We start from the raw sequence: 16,486 nt of genomic DNA, 5'->3' as shown, positions 1-16,486 counted from the left end.
TGTCCCTGGAGGACTCTGAGGCTTCTGGTGAAATCAGCCAGGCTTCAAGGCCACAGCTCCAGGAAGCCCCAAGAAGCTTGCACTACTCCCCACCCAAGAGGGCATGCCCATTCCTACCTCAGCGTCCGTCCTAGCCATGCTCCCCACCACACTGTGAGTTCCTTGAGGGCAGGTACATGTTCCCTTCACCCCTGTGCTGTGCATGTGGCACCTACTGTGTGCTCTCATCCCTGCTACAACGCTAGAAGGCAATGTCTTATTCCAATAACCTCATGAAAAGAGGCTCCACAACACTAACCATTAGGGAAATGCAAATCAAAAACCACAAGATAGCACTTCACACCCACTAGGATGGCTATGATCCAAAAAATGGAAAATAACAAGTGTTGATGAGGACGTGCGGAATCAGAACCTTTGTTCATTGCTGGCGAGAATGTAAAATGACGCAGCTGCTGTGGAAAATAGGTTGGTGGTTCCTCAAAAACTTAAACATAAAATTACCATATGAGCTAGCAATTACAATCCCACAAGAACTGAAAGCAGGGACTCGAGATACCTGTACACCAATGTTCACTGCAGTATTAGTTATAGCAGTCAAAAGGTAGAAGCAATACGAATGACTATCCACAGGTGAACAGATAAGCAAGATGCAGTCTATCTATACAATGGAATATTACTCAGCCTTAAAAAAGAGGGAAATTCTGACACATGCTACAACATGGATGAACCTTAAGGACATTATACCAACTGAAATAAGCCAGACATAAAAGGGGAAATATGTATGATTACATTTTTTTTTTTTTGAGATGGAGTCTCACTCTGTCATCCAGGATGGAGTGCAGTGGCATGATCTCAGCTCACTGCAACCCCCACCTCTCAGGTTCAAGCAACTCTCATGCCTCAGCCTCCCGAGTAGCTGGGATTACAGGTAGCACCACACCCAGCTAATTTTGTAATTTTGTATTTTTAGTAGAGACGGGGTTTCACCGTGTTGGCCAGGCTGGTCTCAAACTCCTGACCTCTTGATCCACCCGCCTCGGCCTCCCAAAGTGCTGGGATTACAGGTGTGAGCCACCGCGGCTGGCTTGATTCCACCTTTATGAAATGCCTAGAATAGGCAAATCATAGAGATAGAAAATAGAACAGGTTACCAGCGGCTATAGGGTCAGAGGGGAATGGGGAACTATTGTTTAATGGGTACAGAATTTCTATTTGAGATGATGGAAAAGTTCTGGAAATGGATGGTGATGATGGTTGCACAAAAAGGTGAATGTACTTAATGCCACTGACCTGCACACATAAAAATGGCTTAAATGGTTAATTTTATGTAATATATATTTTTCTCACAATAAAATAAATGCAACCAAAACACCCCCCACAAAGACAGTAGTATCATGACCCCCACTTTCCAAAAGGAAAGTGAAGCCCAAGGAGGTTAAATAACGTGCCCAAGGTCACGCCAGCTCTCAGGGACAGTGTAGAGTTGAACACTCCTGTCATCAGGCCTGCAGGCACCTGAAGTCAGGGTTGTAGGCCGTAGGGAGGAGCATGGGAGCAGCTGGAAACCCACAGGGCAACAAAGCAAAGAGGAGCAGAGAATCCTGCAAATGAGGCCATGGTGAAGAAGTGGGGGCAGGAGCCCAGGTGAGACTCCCTGACCTCTGTCCCATCACCTTTGTGAAAAGACCCTTGACGTGCTCCATCTAGTCCCAAACTCAGCCCGAGTCTCGTCCCGGTTCTGCCTCTTATTAACTGTGTGACTCATCCACAAAACAAGGGGATCCCTTCACCTCTGACAGTCTGACGAATCAACAGTGCTTCACCCAGACCCTCCACCAGGGTCCCCCAAACCCACCATGCGAAGTCTCACCTCTAGGCTGATGCTCACAATCTCTCCGCCCCCTTGCCTGGAGCACTGCTATGGTTTGAATATTTGTCCCCTCCAAAATTCATGTTGAAATTTAATCCCCGCTGTGGCAGTATTGACAGGTGGGGCCTTTAAGGAGTGATATGGCCCTGAGGGCGCTGCCTTCATGATGGATTAATCCATTCAGGGATTAATGGGCTAACGGGTTAGCACGGGAGTAGGACTGGGGGCTATCTCAGAGGAAGAAGAGGCCTGAACAAGCACACTCGGTCCCCTCGCCACGGGATGCCTGCACCACCTTGGGACTCTGCAGAGTCCCCTCCAGCACGAAGGCCCTCACAGATGCAGACCCTCAACCTTGGACTTCCCAGCCTCCGTAACTGTAAGGAATAAACTCCTTCTTTATAAATTACCCAGTTTCAGGTATTCTGTTATAAACAACAGAAAACAGAACAAGACAAGCAGCCACCCTCAGCTCTGCTTCCTTCAGGAAAACTCCCAAGATAAATCTGGTTAACATCGGCTGTGGCCAACCCCGGTGTCTGCCTAGGTGGCTAACTGTCCAGAGAAGTTTCTCCTGCCCCTCTCATTAGACTGTGAAGTCGTGGAGAGCAGAGACCACACGGCCTCAGCCCGGCCTGCCCAGTGGGGGCGGGCACTTAATGAGAACTGACGGGCGGCTAATAGGATGGCCCACCTGGGACACAGGAGGGGAGACGCAGAGAGAGAGGCAGGGAAAGAAGAGGCAGGAAGACTCGGGAAAGTCAACAGCAACCTCAGGAAGGTGAGAAGCATAGGAGGCAGAAAGGGGTGAATGCAGAGGAAACCCCAGAGCCAGCCACAGCCCTCCAGAGGGCAGGAGGCGGAACGCGAGCCCACCCGGCCAGCACTGAGTGTGAGGAGAGGGGAAGGCGGGGAGCAGGCAGAAGGGGGCGAGAATCTGTTCGAATCCCACCACCTGCACGCTAGGCTAGGCCGACTGTGAGCCTGGCCAAAGGAGGTCAGAGTGGCCAGCATTGGCTGTGCCAGGGGGAGGGTCACACAGTGACAGGGCAGAAATGAAAGCGGCTGTGAGCTGGAGAAGGCAAGCACCCCGGGGTCAGGAGCCGGCCCAGGAGAGTAAGAGGTGCTCAAGGGGAGGGCTGGAGCCAACAAGCGTGGGAGACTCAGCTCAGAAATAGCAGGTGTTAATCTGTCGTGCTGCTTTGCATGTCATCTGCATGTCTGTCTGGCCTTGGTCAGTGTGTCCTATGCTGGACGTGCCGTGGCCAGAGCTCGGAGCAGGCCTAACCCCTGTCCTCAAACAGCTAAGGCCAGGTCCCCAGGTTGGGAATCATCCTCTTAGCCCCACCCCGTACCCCACGGGCCAGCCCACTTGGAAAGGGGCTGGTGGCCTTTGGATGCAGGGAAGTGAGGGGGGAGAAAAGACCAGAGCTCTGGGGATGCTGGAAGCAGCTGGGGGCTCAGAATGGGGCTGGGGTACACAGAGGATGGGAAGCGCAGATCCCCCAAGGGAAGATGAGAAGACAGGAGGGGAGCAGCCACGGTGAGCTGAGGTCTGAGTCAGCTCTCAGCTCGGCCTCCCGTTGCGCCTCCCAGAGGGCCCTCCCACACACTGGGGGTGAGCTCAGAGCTATCTATAGCTCCCAGCCGGGCTGGTCAGCTCTGCCTGCTCAGAGCCCTCCATCAGTCCCCACGCAGTCCTGCCTTGGCTCGGCCCCCGGGACTGGTAAGAAGAGATGGGGTGAGCGGGTGTCTGGATCCCAGCAGAACCTATTCTCATGCAGGACAGGTGCTGTGGGGGCTGGGTGGTTGTCAGAGCCTGCAGTACAGCCTCCAGGGCCCTGCCCAGGGCCTGACCCACCTGGAGCCAGGGCCAGGCAGTGGAGGAGCAAGGCCATCCAGTCGACAGAGAAACGCCAAGCTCAGAGGCAGGAGAACTGGGTTAAAACCCCTCTCTCCACTTCCAACTTGAGAGACTGGGAAAAACTCTTGGCTTCCCTGAATTTCCACTTCTGCGTCTGCAAGCAGCGGTGCCATTCCTCCCTCCTTGAAGGGACCCTTGAAAGGACCAAAAGATCACGGATGCCCAGGATGCTGGGAGCGCTGGCGTGTTATGAAGCGCAGTGAAGCAGCGCCTCTGCCCCTCCTCACTCTTCCTCCAGGCCCTCCCGAGCGTCCTCACCCCATGCCCCTCCCTGGGTCTCAGCACAGGGGAGAAGCAGCATCCGAGATGCCAACGTGGCCCAGGACAGTTTGCCAAACCGTTTTCAGTCTGCTTCCCTGAGTCAGTGGCTTCCCTCCTGCCAAAGAGAATTCCAACCCAAGGCCTGCCAGAGATCCACAGCCTGGCGCTTCCCCATGCTTGGTCACAGTCTCTTAACCCCAGTATCTTTATACGTGAAGCAGGCACAGAAACATCTACCTATAACAACTAAACAAAACTAAGCATCCACCCAAATGTCCGTCGGCAGATGAACGGATAAACAGAATGTGGTCTTTACGATGGAATATTACTCAGCCTTAAAAAAGGAAGGCAAGTCTGACCTAGGTTACAATACAGATAAACGTTGAGGACCTTGTGTTAAGTGAAATTAGCCAGTCACAAAAGGGCAAATGTTGTATGATTCCACTTATATGAGGTAACTAAAGGAGTCAGACCCATAAAGACAGAAAGCAGAAGAGTGGTTGCCAGGGCTGGAGGGTGGGGAGGATGGCAAGAATGGGGAATTATTGTTTAAAAGGTAAAGAATTTCAGTTTGAAATGAAATATTTCTGGCGATGGGTGGTAGTAATGGCTGTACATCAATGTGAATATATTTAATGCCAAATTATAAACTGAGTAACTATAAAGATTAAAATGGAAAATGTTACATATATTTTAACATACACACACACACCCCCACACCCTCCCCCACACACACACCCACAAGAAGCAAGTCCTCAAAGCCCTTGGTCCCCAGGGGTGCTCAATTCCACAGATGTCTGTTGATTTAGCGCATTCTGGCATCTCTACGGGGCCCTCCCAGACACCCATAGCGCCCTCCGCCCTTGCCCCTTGCTGGATGCCTCCTGCACACTTACGTTTCCTGGCCTATCTCTGCCTCTAAAGCACACAGACCTGCCCTGTGAAGGGTCCAGAGCACACACCACGGCTCCCCAGCCAAGCCGCTTGCCCTTCCCTGCACTCCCCCTGCCCTTTCTCATTTCACACCTAAGATACAATCTATACCCATCCCCTCCTCCACCAAAGCAGAGGAAAGAGCCTGGGGGTCCCAGAGGCTGCGTCCCTCCTGGCTAAATGGGAACCACCTCTGCAAAGCACCCAATACCACACCAGGCACCCCCAGGTGCTCCACACACAGCTGTCTCCCCCATGACGCTTCCCCAAGTGCTAAAAGTAAGAAGCAAAACTTCACAAGCAGAAGTGGAAGGGACTTCACAGGATGCGGAGGAAGAAAATCCCAGGATGGCCGAGTCTGCTGGGACCCTGAGTCTGCGATGGCTCACGCCTGTAATCCCAGCACTTTGGGAGGCCGAGGCAGGCGGATCACCTAAGGTCAGGAGTTTGAAACCAGCCTGGCCAACATGGTGAAACCCCGTCTCTACTAAAAATACAAACATTAGCCAGGCATGGTGGCAGGCGCCTGTAATCCCAGCTACTCGGGAGGCTGAGGCAGGAGAATTGCCTGAACCTGGGAGGCGGAGGTTGCGGTGAGCCGAGATCATGCCATTGCACTCCAGCCTGGGCAACAGAGTGAGACTCTGCCTCCCAAAAAAAAACAAGAAAATCCCAGAATGACAGCTGTGCAACAGGCCTGTGGGGCATCTGGCACAGAATAAAGCAGGAGGGCGGAGGCCTCCAGGAGGCTTACTTTTAGGAAAAAAAAAATCTTAGATCACCTGGTATACTGGACCATATTAAGAGAATTTTAGGCCAGGTGCAGTGCCTCCCTCCTGTAATCCTACCACTCTGGAAAGCCCAGGCAGGACTGCTTGAGCCCAGGAGTTCAAGATCAGCCTGGGCAACACAGCAAGAAAGACCCCGTCTCCACAAAAAATGAAAAAAGTAGCCAGGCATGGTGATGCTTGCCTGTAATCCTAACTACTCGGGAGGCCGAGGTGGCAGGATCGCTTCAGCCCAGGAGGTTGAGCCTGTAGGGAGGCAGTGAGCTTGACTATGCCACTGCACTCCAGCCTGGATGACACAGCAAGACCCTGCCTCCTTTTTTTTTTTTTTTTAGTAGAGGCAGGGTTTCACCGTGTTAGCCAGGATGATCTCTTAAAACAAATTAAAAAAAAGAGTGAGAATTTTACTCTTTTCTGAACAGTTTAAAGATAAACTAATGATAGACGTAGAAACAAGTGACCAAATGAAAAACATCAAGAACATTATCTCCAGAAAAACCAAAAAGCTGTATGAGAAAAGAAACAGAAAACTATATGGAACAGCTGTGACCAATATTTACTCTGTAAAAATTCTAAAGTCTCAAATATAAGTTTAATCAAAAAATGTAGGAAGGCTGGGCAGGTGGCTCACACCTGTAATCCCACCACTTTGGGAGGCCGAGGCAAGAGGATGGCTTCAGCCCAGGAGTTCAAGTCCAGCCTACACAAGGCAGTGAGACGTCAGCTCTATAAAAAATTTATTTTTTGGCTGGACGTGGTGGCTCACACCTGTAATCCCAGCACTTTGGGAGGCCGAGGTGGGTGGATCACCTAGGTCAGGAGTTCAAGACCAGCCTGATCAACATGGTGATAACCCCATCTCTACTAAAAATACAAAAAAATTAGCCAGGCGTGGTGGCAGGCGCCTGTAATCCCAGCTACTTGGGAGGCTGAGGCAGGAGAATTGCTTGAACCCTGGAGGCGGAGATTGCAGTGAGCTGAGATGGACTCCTGGGCGCGACAAAGCGAGACTCTATCTCCAAAAAAAAAAAAAATTAGTTTTTTATTTTTTACTTTTCTTTAGAGACAGAGTCTCACTCTGTCACCCAGGCTGGAGTCCAGTGGCGCAATCTCGGCTCACTGAAACCTCCGCTTCCTGGGTTCAAGCGATTCTCCTGCCTCAGCTTCCCAAGTAGCTGGGACTACAGGCATGCGCCACGACGCCCGGCTAATTTTTGTATTTTTAGTAGAGACGGGGTTTCACCATGTTGGCCAGGCTGGTCTCGAACTCCTGACCTCAGGTGATCCACCCGCCTCGGCCTCCCAAAGTGCTGGGATTACAGGCGTGAGTCACTGCGCCTGGACTTCATAAAAAATTTTAAAATTAGCCAGCCATGGTCGTATGCACCTGTAGTCCCAGCTACTCAGGAGGCTGAGGTAAGAGGACTGCTTGAGCCCAGGAGGTTGAGGTTGCAGTGAGCTGTAATTGTGCCACTGCACCCCAGCCTGGGTGGAGACTATGTCTCCAAAAAAAACAAACTATGGGAAGAAGCACGAAAGCTGCTACGTGGGGAGTAAAACATAGGATTTGAGGGATATAAGAGATCTCAGTCCTAAATTTCCATAGTAAGTCAACAGAGAATGTCTAGAATTGCAAGACCAAAAAATAAAAGTGCCAAAGACAGCCAGTCCCTCCCCTCTAATTGCTATCCCCTTTTCTACAGCTATAGATGGCTATGGCAGCGCATTGCTGGATTTTCCAGTGCTTCTCGCTCCTAAGTACGGTCACCTGGCTGGGTTCTGGCCAGTAAATATTTCAGGGGTTAGTTTCCCAGTGTCTTCCTTAAATGTATCCAGGTCACTCTTCTTCATCCCATTCTCCTGTCTGCTAGCTGCAGTGTAACTCCTGGAGCTGAAGCAGCTGCTTGGGCCTTAAGGGAACATTCACAATGGAAGGCATGCTCAAGAACCACAAGACAGAAGCATCCTGGGTCCCTGAGAGCTTCATGGAGCAGAGCTGCCACACCTTCCCTGGACTATCTACCCTCCAGACATTTACAGGAGAGAGAAGGAAATTTCCCTTATATAAGCCACTGTTGTTTGGGATCTGTTAAAGACAAACTTTATCTTAACTGCCACAAACACATTCAAGTATTTTATTTAGAAATACAGATGCAAGGCCAGGCATGATGGCTCACACCTGTAATCACAGCACTTTGGGAGGCCAAGGCAGGTGGATCATGAGGTCAGGAGATCAAGACCATCCTGGCTAACATGGTGAAACTCCATCTCTATTAAAAATACAAAAAATTAGCCGGGCATGGTGGCGCATGCCTGTAGTCCCAGCTAATCAGGAGGCTGAGGCAGGAGAATCACTTGAACCCAGGAGGCGGAGGTTGCAGTGAGCCGAGATTGTGCCACTATACTCCAGCCTGAGCAACAGGTGAGAGAGCGAGACTGTCTCAAAAAAAAAAAAATACAGATGCAAAGAAAAAAGAAATACAGATGCGAATGGTAGAATAAAAAGATGAGGCCGGGCGCGGTGGCTCACACCTGTAATCCCAGCACTTTGGGAGGCCGAGGCGGGTGTATCATGAGGTCAGGAGATCGAGACCAACCAGACTAACATGGTGAAACCCCGTCTCTACTAAAAATACAAAAAATTAGCCGGGCATGGTGGCGGGCACCTGTAGTCCCAGCTACTCAGGAGGCTGAGGCAGGAGAATGGCGTGAACCCGGGAGGCGAAGCTTGCAGTGAGCCGAGATCTCACCACTGCCCTCTGGCCTGGGTGACAGAATGAGACTCCGCCTCCAAAAAATAAATAAATAAAATAAAAGATGAAGGAGTTGAAAGAGTTGGCATCTAGGAAGATCCAGGAAGTTGCACTTGGGAATGAGCAGAAGAGGCCCAAAGGACTTCTGTTTCTGCTTTAAACCTTGTACTACAATTTTATATTTTAAGCTATGCACATAAAATAAATGTAATTGTAAAAAAGAAAAAGATAGGCCAAGTGCAGTGGCTCATGCCTGTAATCCCAACACTTTGGGAGGCCGACGCAGGCCGATCATTTGAAGTTAGGAGTTCGAGACCAGCCTGGCCAACATGGTGAAACCTATCTCTACTGAAAATACAAAAATCAGCTGGGCGTGGTGGTGCACGCCTGTAGACCCAACTACTTGGGAGGCTGAGGCAGAAGAATCACTTTAACCCATGGGGCGGAGGCTGCAGTGAGCCAAGATTGCTCCACTGCACTCCAGCCTGGGCGACAGAGCAAGACTCTCTCTCAAAAAAAAAAAAAAAAAAAAAAAAAGAAAAAGAAAAAAGGAAAAAAAAAAAGAAAAGCCAGGTGCGGTGGCTCACACCTGTAATCTCAGCACTTTGGGAGGCCAAGGCGGATCACCTGAGGTCTGGAGTTCAAGACCAGCCTGACCAACAAGGAAGAACCCTGTCTCTACTAAAAATACAAAATTAGCCAGGAGTGGTGCCACATGCCTGTAATCCAAGCTTACTCGGCAGGCTGAGGTGGGAGAATCGCTTGAACCCGGGAGGCGGAGGTGGCGTTGAGCTGAGATTGCGCCCATTGCACTCCAGCCTGGGCAACAAGAGTGAAATTCCATCTCAAAAAAAAAAGAGAAAAAGAAAAGAAAAAGGAAAAAATAAGCAACCATCAGAGCAAGAAGTGGTCAGAGCAGGGACAGTCTGGAGGGCCGACCCAGAAGTAAGGGAGACTCTGGGGAAGCCGAGCTAAGCAACAATGGTGGGGGTGGCACCGGTGTTGGGTGTGGGGGAGAAATGAATGGAAACCCGTGGGGGTGGGCAGCTGGTCTGGGGCCACCGTGTTGGAGCCAGGCAGGGGCCCCGTTGTCACTGACTTCAGCTATTTAGAGACCCACTCAGGGCTCCCGCTCCTGCCCCAGGACCACTGTTTTGAGCTAGGGTTCCTAGAGGACTTTCCAACGGGAACAGAAGCCTGATCTGGGCCTTCCAACAGCTATTCAGTTTTTATTCTTGCTTCACTTTTCTTTTTTCTTTTTTTTTTTTTTGAGACAGGGCCTCACTCTGGCACCCAGGCAGGAGTGCAGCAGTGCAGTCACGGCTCACTGCAGCCTTGACCTCTTGGCCTCAAGCAATCTTTCTGCCTCAGCCTCCCCAGTAGCTGAGACTACAGGCTAGCACCACCACACTCGGGTAATTGTTTTTATTTTTACTAGAGATGGCGCCTCGCTTGTTGCCCAGGCTGGTTTCAAACTGCTGGCCTCAAGTGATCCTCCCACCTTGGCCTCCCAAAGTGCTGGAATCACAGGCTTGAGTGAGCCACCATGCCCGGCCCCTGCTTCATTTTTCCAGATGCCCCCTCTTCCATCCAAAAGTCATCGTGGCCCCAAGCCAACTGCTTGGTCCTTCCCATGTGGCATGGATAGTTTCTGTTGTGTTCTGCAACCCCAGCCAATCACAAAGATCAAGCCGTTTCTGGTGACCCTCTGCTGGGTTGGGGGGGTCTTTTCCTAGGGGAGTGGTCTCCAGCACTCTGCCTCTCCTAGGAGCTCTCCAGGCTGCCTTGCAGAGCAGGTATCTGTGAGCTCACATTCCCCGCATCCCACATGACGGGCTGGGACTAGACCTGTCTAACCCACACCAGGCACACAGAAGATCCGGCATGTGTTTGTTGCATGAATGAGTGAGTGAATGAGGGAAAGAGGGGATGAGTGAGCATCCTTCACAGCCAAAGTGGGCAGCCTGCTGGTCAGGCACCGGCTGGGGTACAGCTTGTGGGGTGCTCCCCACCTGCTCTGGGGGGGACGTTCTACCCCACCCAGACTCGCCCTTTCCAAGATTCCCACTCCCACCTCTGCTCGCCGCCAGGGGCCCCACCCTCCACACCCCCTCACAGGCTTCTCCTCAGATGCCCCCATCCCTTGGGAGCCCAGAAGGAAGAAAGCAGTGTCCACCCGACAAAGCCCCAAGTGGTCATCCCCTTCTGTGGCCCGGCAGGAACCCCAAGTGTCTGGTGCCGGCCCCTTGCCTCAGCCTCAGGTGCAGGGCTGAACCTGACGGGCTCCTTACCGTACATCTTGCCCTCGTCCGACAGGATGATTTTGCGCCTGCCGCAGGGCGGGTAGATGGCCAGAGCCTCCTGGAAACTCTGCTCGATGTCCGGGCTCCACACGCCCTCTGCGTCATTGTCGATGGGCTTGTCCAGTGCCTGACTGCCCCCAGAGACGTTGCTCCCCTCGGGGGAGGTGGGAGAGCTCCACTCGTTGGAGGTAATGGTGCCGGCCTTGCCCTCCAAGGCTCCGCTTGGAGAAGCGCCCGTTGGACCTGTGGGGACAGGAACCACAGCCCGGGTGAGAAGTGGAAGAACTGTGTAGGCCGTGGGATGAAGGCACTCCGGGGAGTGCCAGAGCCCAAATCAGTTGCTCAGGAAGCAAAGCGTGAAGTGAAAGATCTGTGAGAATCAGGCCTGGGGTCTTGAACAGGTCATTTCCCCTCTGGAGAGCTCGTCTTCCCAGCTGTCGAATGAGCACAATGACCTAGACACTCCCTGATATCAAGGAACCTAGACAAGGGCTGAGAAGTAGGAGACAAGGACGCAGTGCCAGGGATGCACTGACGTTAAATCAACCCCGGGCAAGAAGCATGCAAAATCCTGGATCCTGTTGGTGGGAATGCAAAATGGTGCAGGCCGGGCGCTGGGGCTCACGCCTGTAATCTCAGCACTCTGGGGGGCTGAGGCAGGCAGATCACTTGAGGTCAGGAACTCAAGACCAGCCTGGCCAACATGGTGAAACCCCGTTTCTACTAAAAGTACAAAAATTAGCCAGGTGTGGTGGCGGGCACCTGTAATCACAGCTACTCAGGAGGCTCAGGCAGGAGAATCACTCGAATCTGGGAAGCGGAGGTTGCAGTGAGCCGAGATCCCGCCACTACACTCCAGCCTGGGTGACAGAGCAAGACCATATGACCCAATATCTGGGTATATACCCAAACAAACTGAAAGCAGGGTCTCAAAGATATATGTGTACACTCATGTTCATGGTAGCATTATTCACAAGAGCCAAAAGGTAGTGTCCATCAATGGATGAATGGATGAACAAAATGTGGTCTATACCTACAGTGAAATAGGAGCTTTAAAAGGCAAGGCAACCGGGACACGTGCTGCAGCACAGACAGACCTTTAGGACATTATGCTGAGTTGAAACACGCCAGTTACAAAACAACCCAAACACCGCATGGTTCCACTGACGAGGTATCTAAGCAGTCACAATAGGCCAGGCACAGTGGCTCATGCCTATACTGCCAGCACTTTGGGAGGCTGAGGCAGGAGGATCCCTTGAGCCCAGGAGTTTCAGACCAGTCTAGGCAATATAGGGGGACCCCATCTCTACAAAAAATTAATTAAAAAAAAATTAGCCAGGTGTGCTGGCTTGCACCTATAGTCCCAGCTACTCTGGAGGGTGAGGGGGGAGAATCACTTGAACCTGGGAAGTCAAGGCTGCAGTGAGCCATGATTGTGCCACTGCACTCCAGCCTGGGTGACAGAGCAAGGCTCTGTCTCAAAATAAATAAATACAATAAAATAAACGTAAAGTAGTTGGCAGGGTGCAGCGGCTCACACCTGTAATCCCAGCACTTACGGAGGCTGAGGCAGGAGGATCATTTGAGTCCAGGAGTTAGCAAGACTTCATCTCTACTAAAAATTTAAAAAAAAAAATTTCTTAAGTGGTCAAATAGAAACAGAGAGTAGAATGGTGGTTACCAGGGGCTCGTGGGAGAAAGATACAGAGTTGTGACTTGAGGGGTACAGAGTTTCGGTTTTGCACGATGAAGAAGTTCTGGAGATCTGCTGTGCAGCAATGTGAATATACTTAACACTACCAACCTGTATACTTCAAAAGGGTTAGGATGGCACATTTTGTGGTCTTTTTTAACCACAATGAAAAATTTTTTAAAATGCATATACAATATAATGTAGGTCACTATTCTCCTGTTCCCTTCCCGACTCAGGCTCTTTCTAAAAGAAACAGTCTGGGCAGCTCCTCACACACTGGAGCAATGGCACGATCGACTTTCTGCTGCCTGGCCACAAGCCCACCTTCCCCCAACATGAGACGAATCCAGTGACCTCTTGGCTCCAGCCACCCAAGCTGTAAGCTTCCAAACACAGTTCTCAGGGGCTTGTGAAGGAGCAGGACATACCAGCAATCTTAAGGCAGTTTTTGGGTTATGAGTACCAGGTGGGAACCACATACCTCCTACAGCCCTCCCAGAGCCCCCAACTTCTCTCCATCCCAGCCACTGAGTCCACTTGTAAAGGAGGACCTCACCCCATCACACACATTGCCCATCCCTTCTCCCCCACTATCCTTGAGGAGCAATGCAGTCCAGCAGCCCAATTCCAGGCTGGGGGTCTAAACCCCTGAGTTCCACCACTTCCACCTCGGATCCTCTGAAGTGGGACCTCCCAGAGCATTCCTCGCTTATCATTCCCCTCCACACCGTCAAACCTCTCATCTCCCACCCATGGCCTGTGAGAAGGACAATTTCCTTCACAGAGAGGCACCGTGAGGGAGGGGGTGAGGATAGAGGGAAGGCAGGGGCTAAGTGTGGGAGGCACATCCCAGGAGGAGAGGTCAAAAGGAGCTTGGCAAAGCAGCTGGCACAGACATGCAGTGGGAAAGAGGTCAGAGACACTGACACGTAAAGCAGGAACCGGCCGGGCGCAGTGGCTCACGCCTGTAATCCCAGCACTTTGGGAGGCCGAGGCAGGTGGATCACCTGAGGTCAGGAGTTCGAGACCACCCTGGTGAACATGGCGAAACCCCATCTCTACTAAAAATAAAAAAATTGGCCGCGCATGATGGCGGGTGCCTGTAATCCCAGCTACTCAGGAGGCTGAGGCCAGAGAATCACTTCAACCTGGGAGGCAGAGGTTGCAGGGGGCCAAGATGGCGCCACTGCACTCCAGCCTGGGCAACAGAGCAAGACTCTGTCTCAAAAAAAAAAAAAAAAAGAGCAGGAACCACCCCTAGGAAACCTAAGCCAGCTCCTTCAGCTTGCTGAAAAGGGCACTGAGGCCCAGAGGCCTAAGGACGTGCCCAAGGTCGCGCAGTGAGGCCAAGGTGCAGGCCAAGGTCTTGTTCTCAGCCCTTCAGAGTCACTGGCCTTTTTAGTGTAACAAGTGTCACCTGTTGTCTCTGTGGCTGTTAAAATAAGTTTTCATGAGAGTTTGTCTGGGGGCAGAGTCGCTTGATCGGGAATAAACTAGCTTATTCTCTTACCAGAAATTCTGGTCTTGATTCTATCCTGAACATGAAAACATTTTTCCATACTTCCAAAACAAACTTTGTTTTTTTTGTGAGGGGACGGAGTCTTGCTCTTTCACTCAGGCTGGTGGGCAGTGGTGCAATCTCGGCTCACTGTAACCTCCGCCTCCCAAGTTCAAGCAATTCTCTCACCTCAGCCTACTGAGTAGCTGGGATTACAGGCACACATCACCACACCCAGCTGATTTTTGTATTTTTAGTAGAGACGGGGTTTCGCCACGTTGGCCAGGCTGGTCTCAAATTCCTGACCTCAGGTGATCCATCCACCTCGGCCTCCCAAAGTGCTGAAATCACGGGCGTGAGCCATCATGCCCAGCCCAAAACAAACTACTTAAAAGAGTTGTCAACTTTAATTTCTGGCAATATAGTAGATAAGATGATTTTAAAACTCTCACTCTATAAATAAATTTAGAAACGACTGAGCAAAGCTCCCTTAGTAATGAGGAAGCTGGTTTTTTATTTTTCATCACTTTAAATTTTTACTTTTTTTTATTTTTTAGAGACAGGGTCTTGCTCTGTTGCCTAGGCTGAAGTGCACTGGCAAGATCATAGCTTAGTACAGCACTGAACTCATGGGTTCAAGAGATCCTCCTGCCTCAACCTCCTGAGTAGCTGGGACTCTAGTCACGCACCACCATGCCCGGCTAATTATTTATTTATTGTAGAGATTATGTATTTACTGTAGAGGTCTCACTATGTTGCCTAGGCTGGTCTTGAACTTCCAGCCTCAAGCAATTCTCCCTCCTTGGCCTCCCATGGAGTGAGCCACCATGCCCGGCCCCAACTGGGTTTTAATGGCTGCTCAGAGATGAGACCTTAGACCTAAGAGATGCAGAGAAGCTGAAACTGGGAACTATACCTAAATCCTCAGAGAACCAGTAGAACACTGACAAAATATGGCAGCGAAGATTCTCTGGGCCAGGCATTCTCTGGGCCAGGCGAAGCGGCTCATGCCTGTAATCCCAGTAATTTGGGAGGCCGAGGCGGGCAGATCACTTGAGGTCAGCAGTTCAAGACCAGTCTGGCCAACATGGCAAAACCTCATCTCTACTAAAAACACACAAATTAGCTTGGCATGGTGGCACACACCTGTAATCCCAGCCACTCGGGAAGCTGAAGCAAGAGAATGACTTGAACCTGGGAGGCAGAGGTTGCAGTGAGCTGAGATCACGCCACTGAACTCCAGCCTAGGCAACAGAGACTCCATCTCAAAAAAAAAAAAAAAAAAAAAAAAGATTCTCTGTCTTAGCCCAAATTCTAGATATAAAAAAGAATTCTTAAAAAAAAGAATTTGCAACCAACGGCCAACCCTTTAATGGATTTGAAATTTGAATTTTATATCGCCTAGTAACCTCCAGCCAATTCTTAAAAATAAACAGTGGTCCCAGGCTGAAAATCTCTGAAGAGATTATGTTTAAATGATTATTGACCTAAATAAGGAACTGTAAATATGGGAAAGAACAAGATACTATCAAAAATACAAAGTAGGCTGGAAAAAGAACTACATCAAACATTTTACTCATTGAAATTAAAAACTCAATGGTTGGGATTAACAAGTTAGATGCAGCTAGATAAAGAAGTAAGAATCTGGAAGACAGAGCTGAGGAAATTACCCAGATGTATTTTTTAAATGACAGTAAAGAGCAAGGAGAACAGAATAAGGCAATTCAACATCAGAATTCCAGAAAAAGAGAACATAGAAAATAAATACAGTAGAGCAACACTTGAAGAGATAACAGCAGGCAATTTTCCAGATGAATAGAAGAGACGACTCCAATAATTCAGGAACCATGCTGAATCCTAACCAGGATAAATTCAAATAAAAGGAACACATCACATAGGGACACTGCAGAATACTCAAAACAGATATCTTAAAAGCATGGAGAGTGAAAAAGGCAGATTATCTAGAAAGGAAGGACTATTAAACTGATATTGAACTTCTTGGTCTGGTGTGGTGGGTCATGCCTGTAATCCTAGCACTTTGGGAGGCCAAGGCAGGTGGATCTCTTGAGGCCAGGAGTTTGAGACCAGCCTGGGCAACATAGTGAGACCCTCGTCTCTACTAAAAAGACAAAAATTAGCTAGGCGTGGTCGTGGGCGCCTGTAATCCCAGCTACTTGGGAGGTTGAGGCATGAGAATCGCTTCAACCCAGGAGGTAAAGGTTGCAGTGAGCCCATATTGTGCCATTGCACTCCAGCCTGGGCGACAGAGGGAGATTCTGTCTCAAAAACAATAATAATAACAAACTGATAGCAAACTTCGTAACAGTAACACTAGAAGACTCAATATAACATCACCAAGTTGTTAAAAGAAAATATCTGTTAATCTTGAATTTAAAACCCAAACAAAAAATCATTCAAGAGTGAAGATTAGGCCGGGCGCGGTGGCTCAGGCTTGTAATCCCA

At 50.1% G+C, this 16,486-nt stretch overlaps 1 protein-coding gene across 1 annotated transcript in view; it reads right to left on the bottom strand.

Moving 5' to 3' along the window:
• The window catches only part of TEAD4 (TEA domain transcription factor 4), a 101,841-nt gene that overhangs the window by 41,819 nt on the left and 43,536 nt on the right, over nucleotides 1-16,486 (bottom strand). The window contains exon 5 of the mRNA XM_032159323.2: nucleotides 10,821-11,075. Within this exon, the coding sequence (XP_032015214.2) occupies nucleotides 10,821-11,075 (255 nt within the window). The remainder of the gene's footprint in view (nucleotides 1-10,820; nucleotides 11,076-16,486) is intronic.

The sequence above is a fragment of the Hylobates moloch genome, unplaced genomic scaffold (assembly GCF_009828535.3).
Source record: "Hylobates moloch isolate HMO894 unplaced genomic scaffold, HMol_V3 SCAFFOLD_8, whole genome shotgun sequence".
Taxonomy (NCBI): Eukaryota; Metazoa; Chordata; class Mammalia; order Primates; family Hylobatidae; genus Hylobates; species Hylobates moloch.
The sequence above is the reverse complement of the archived record's forward strand: the minus strand, read 5'-3'. Positions and strand labels throughout refer to the sequence as shown.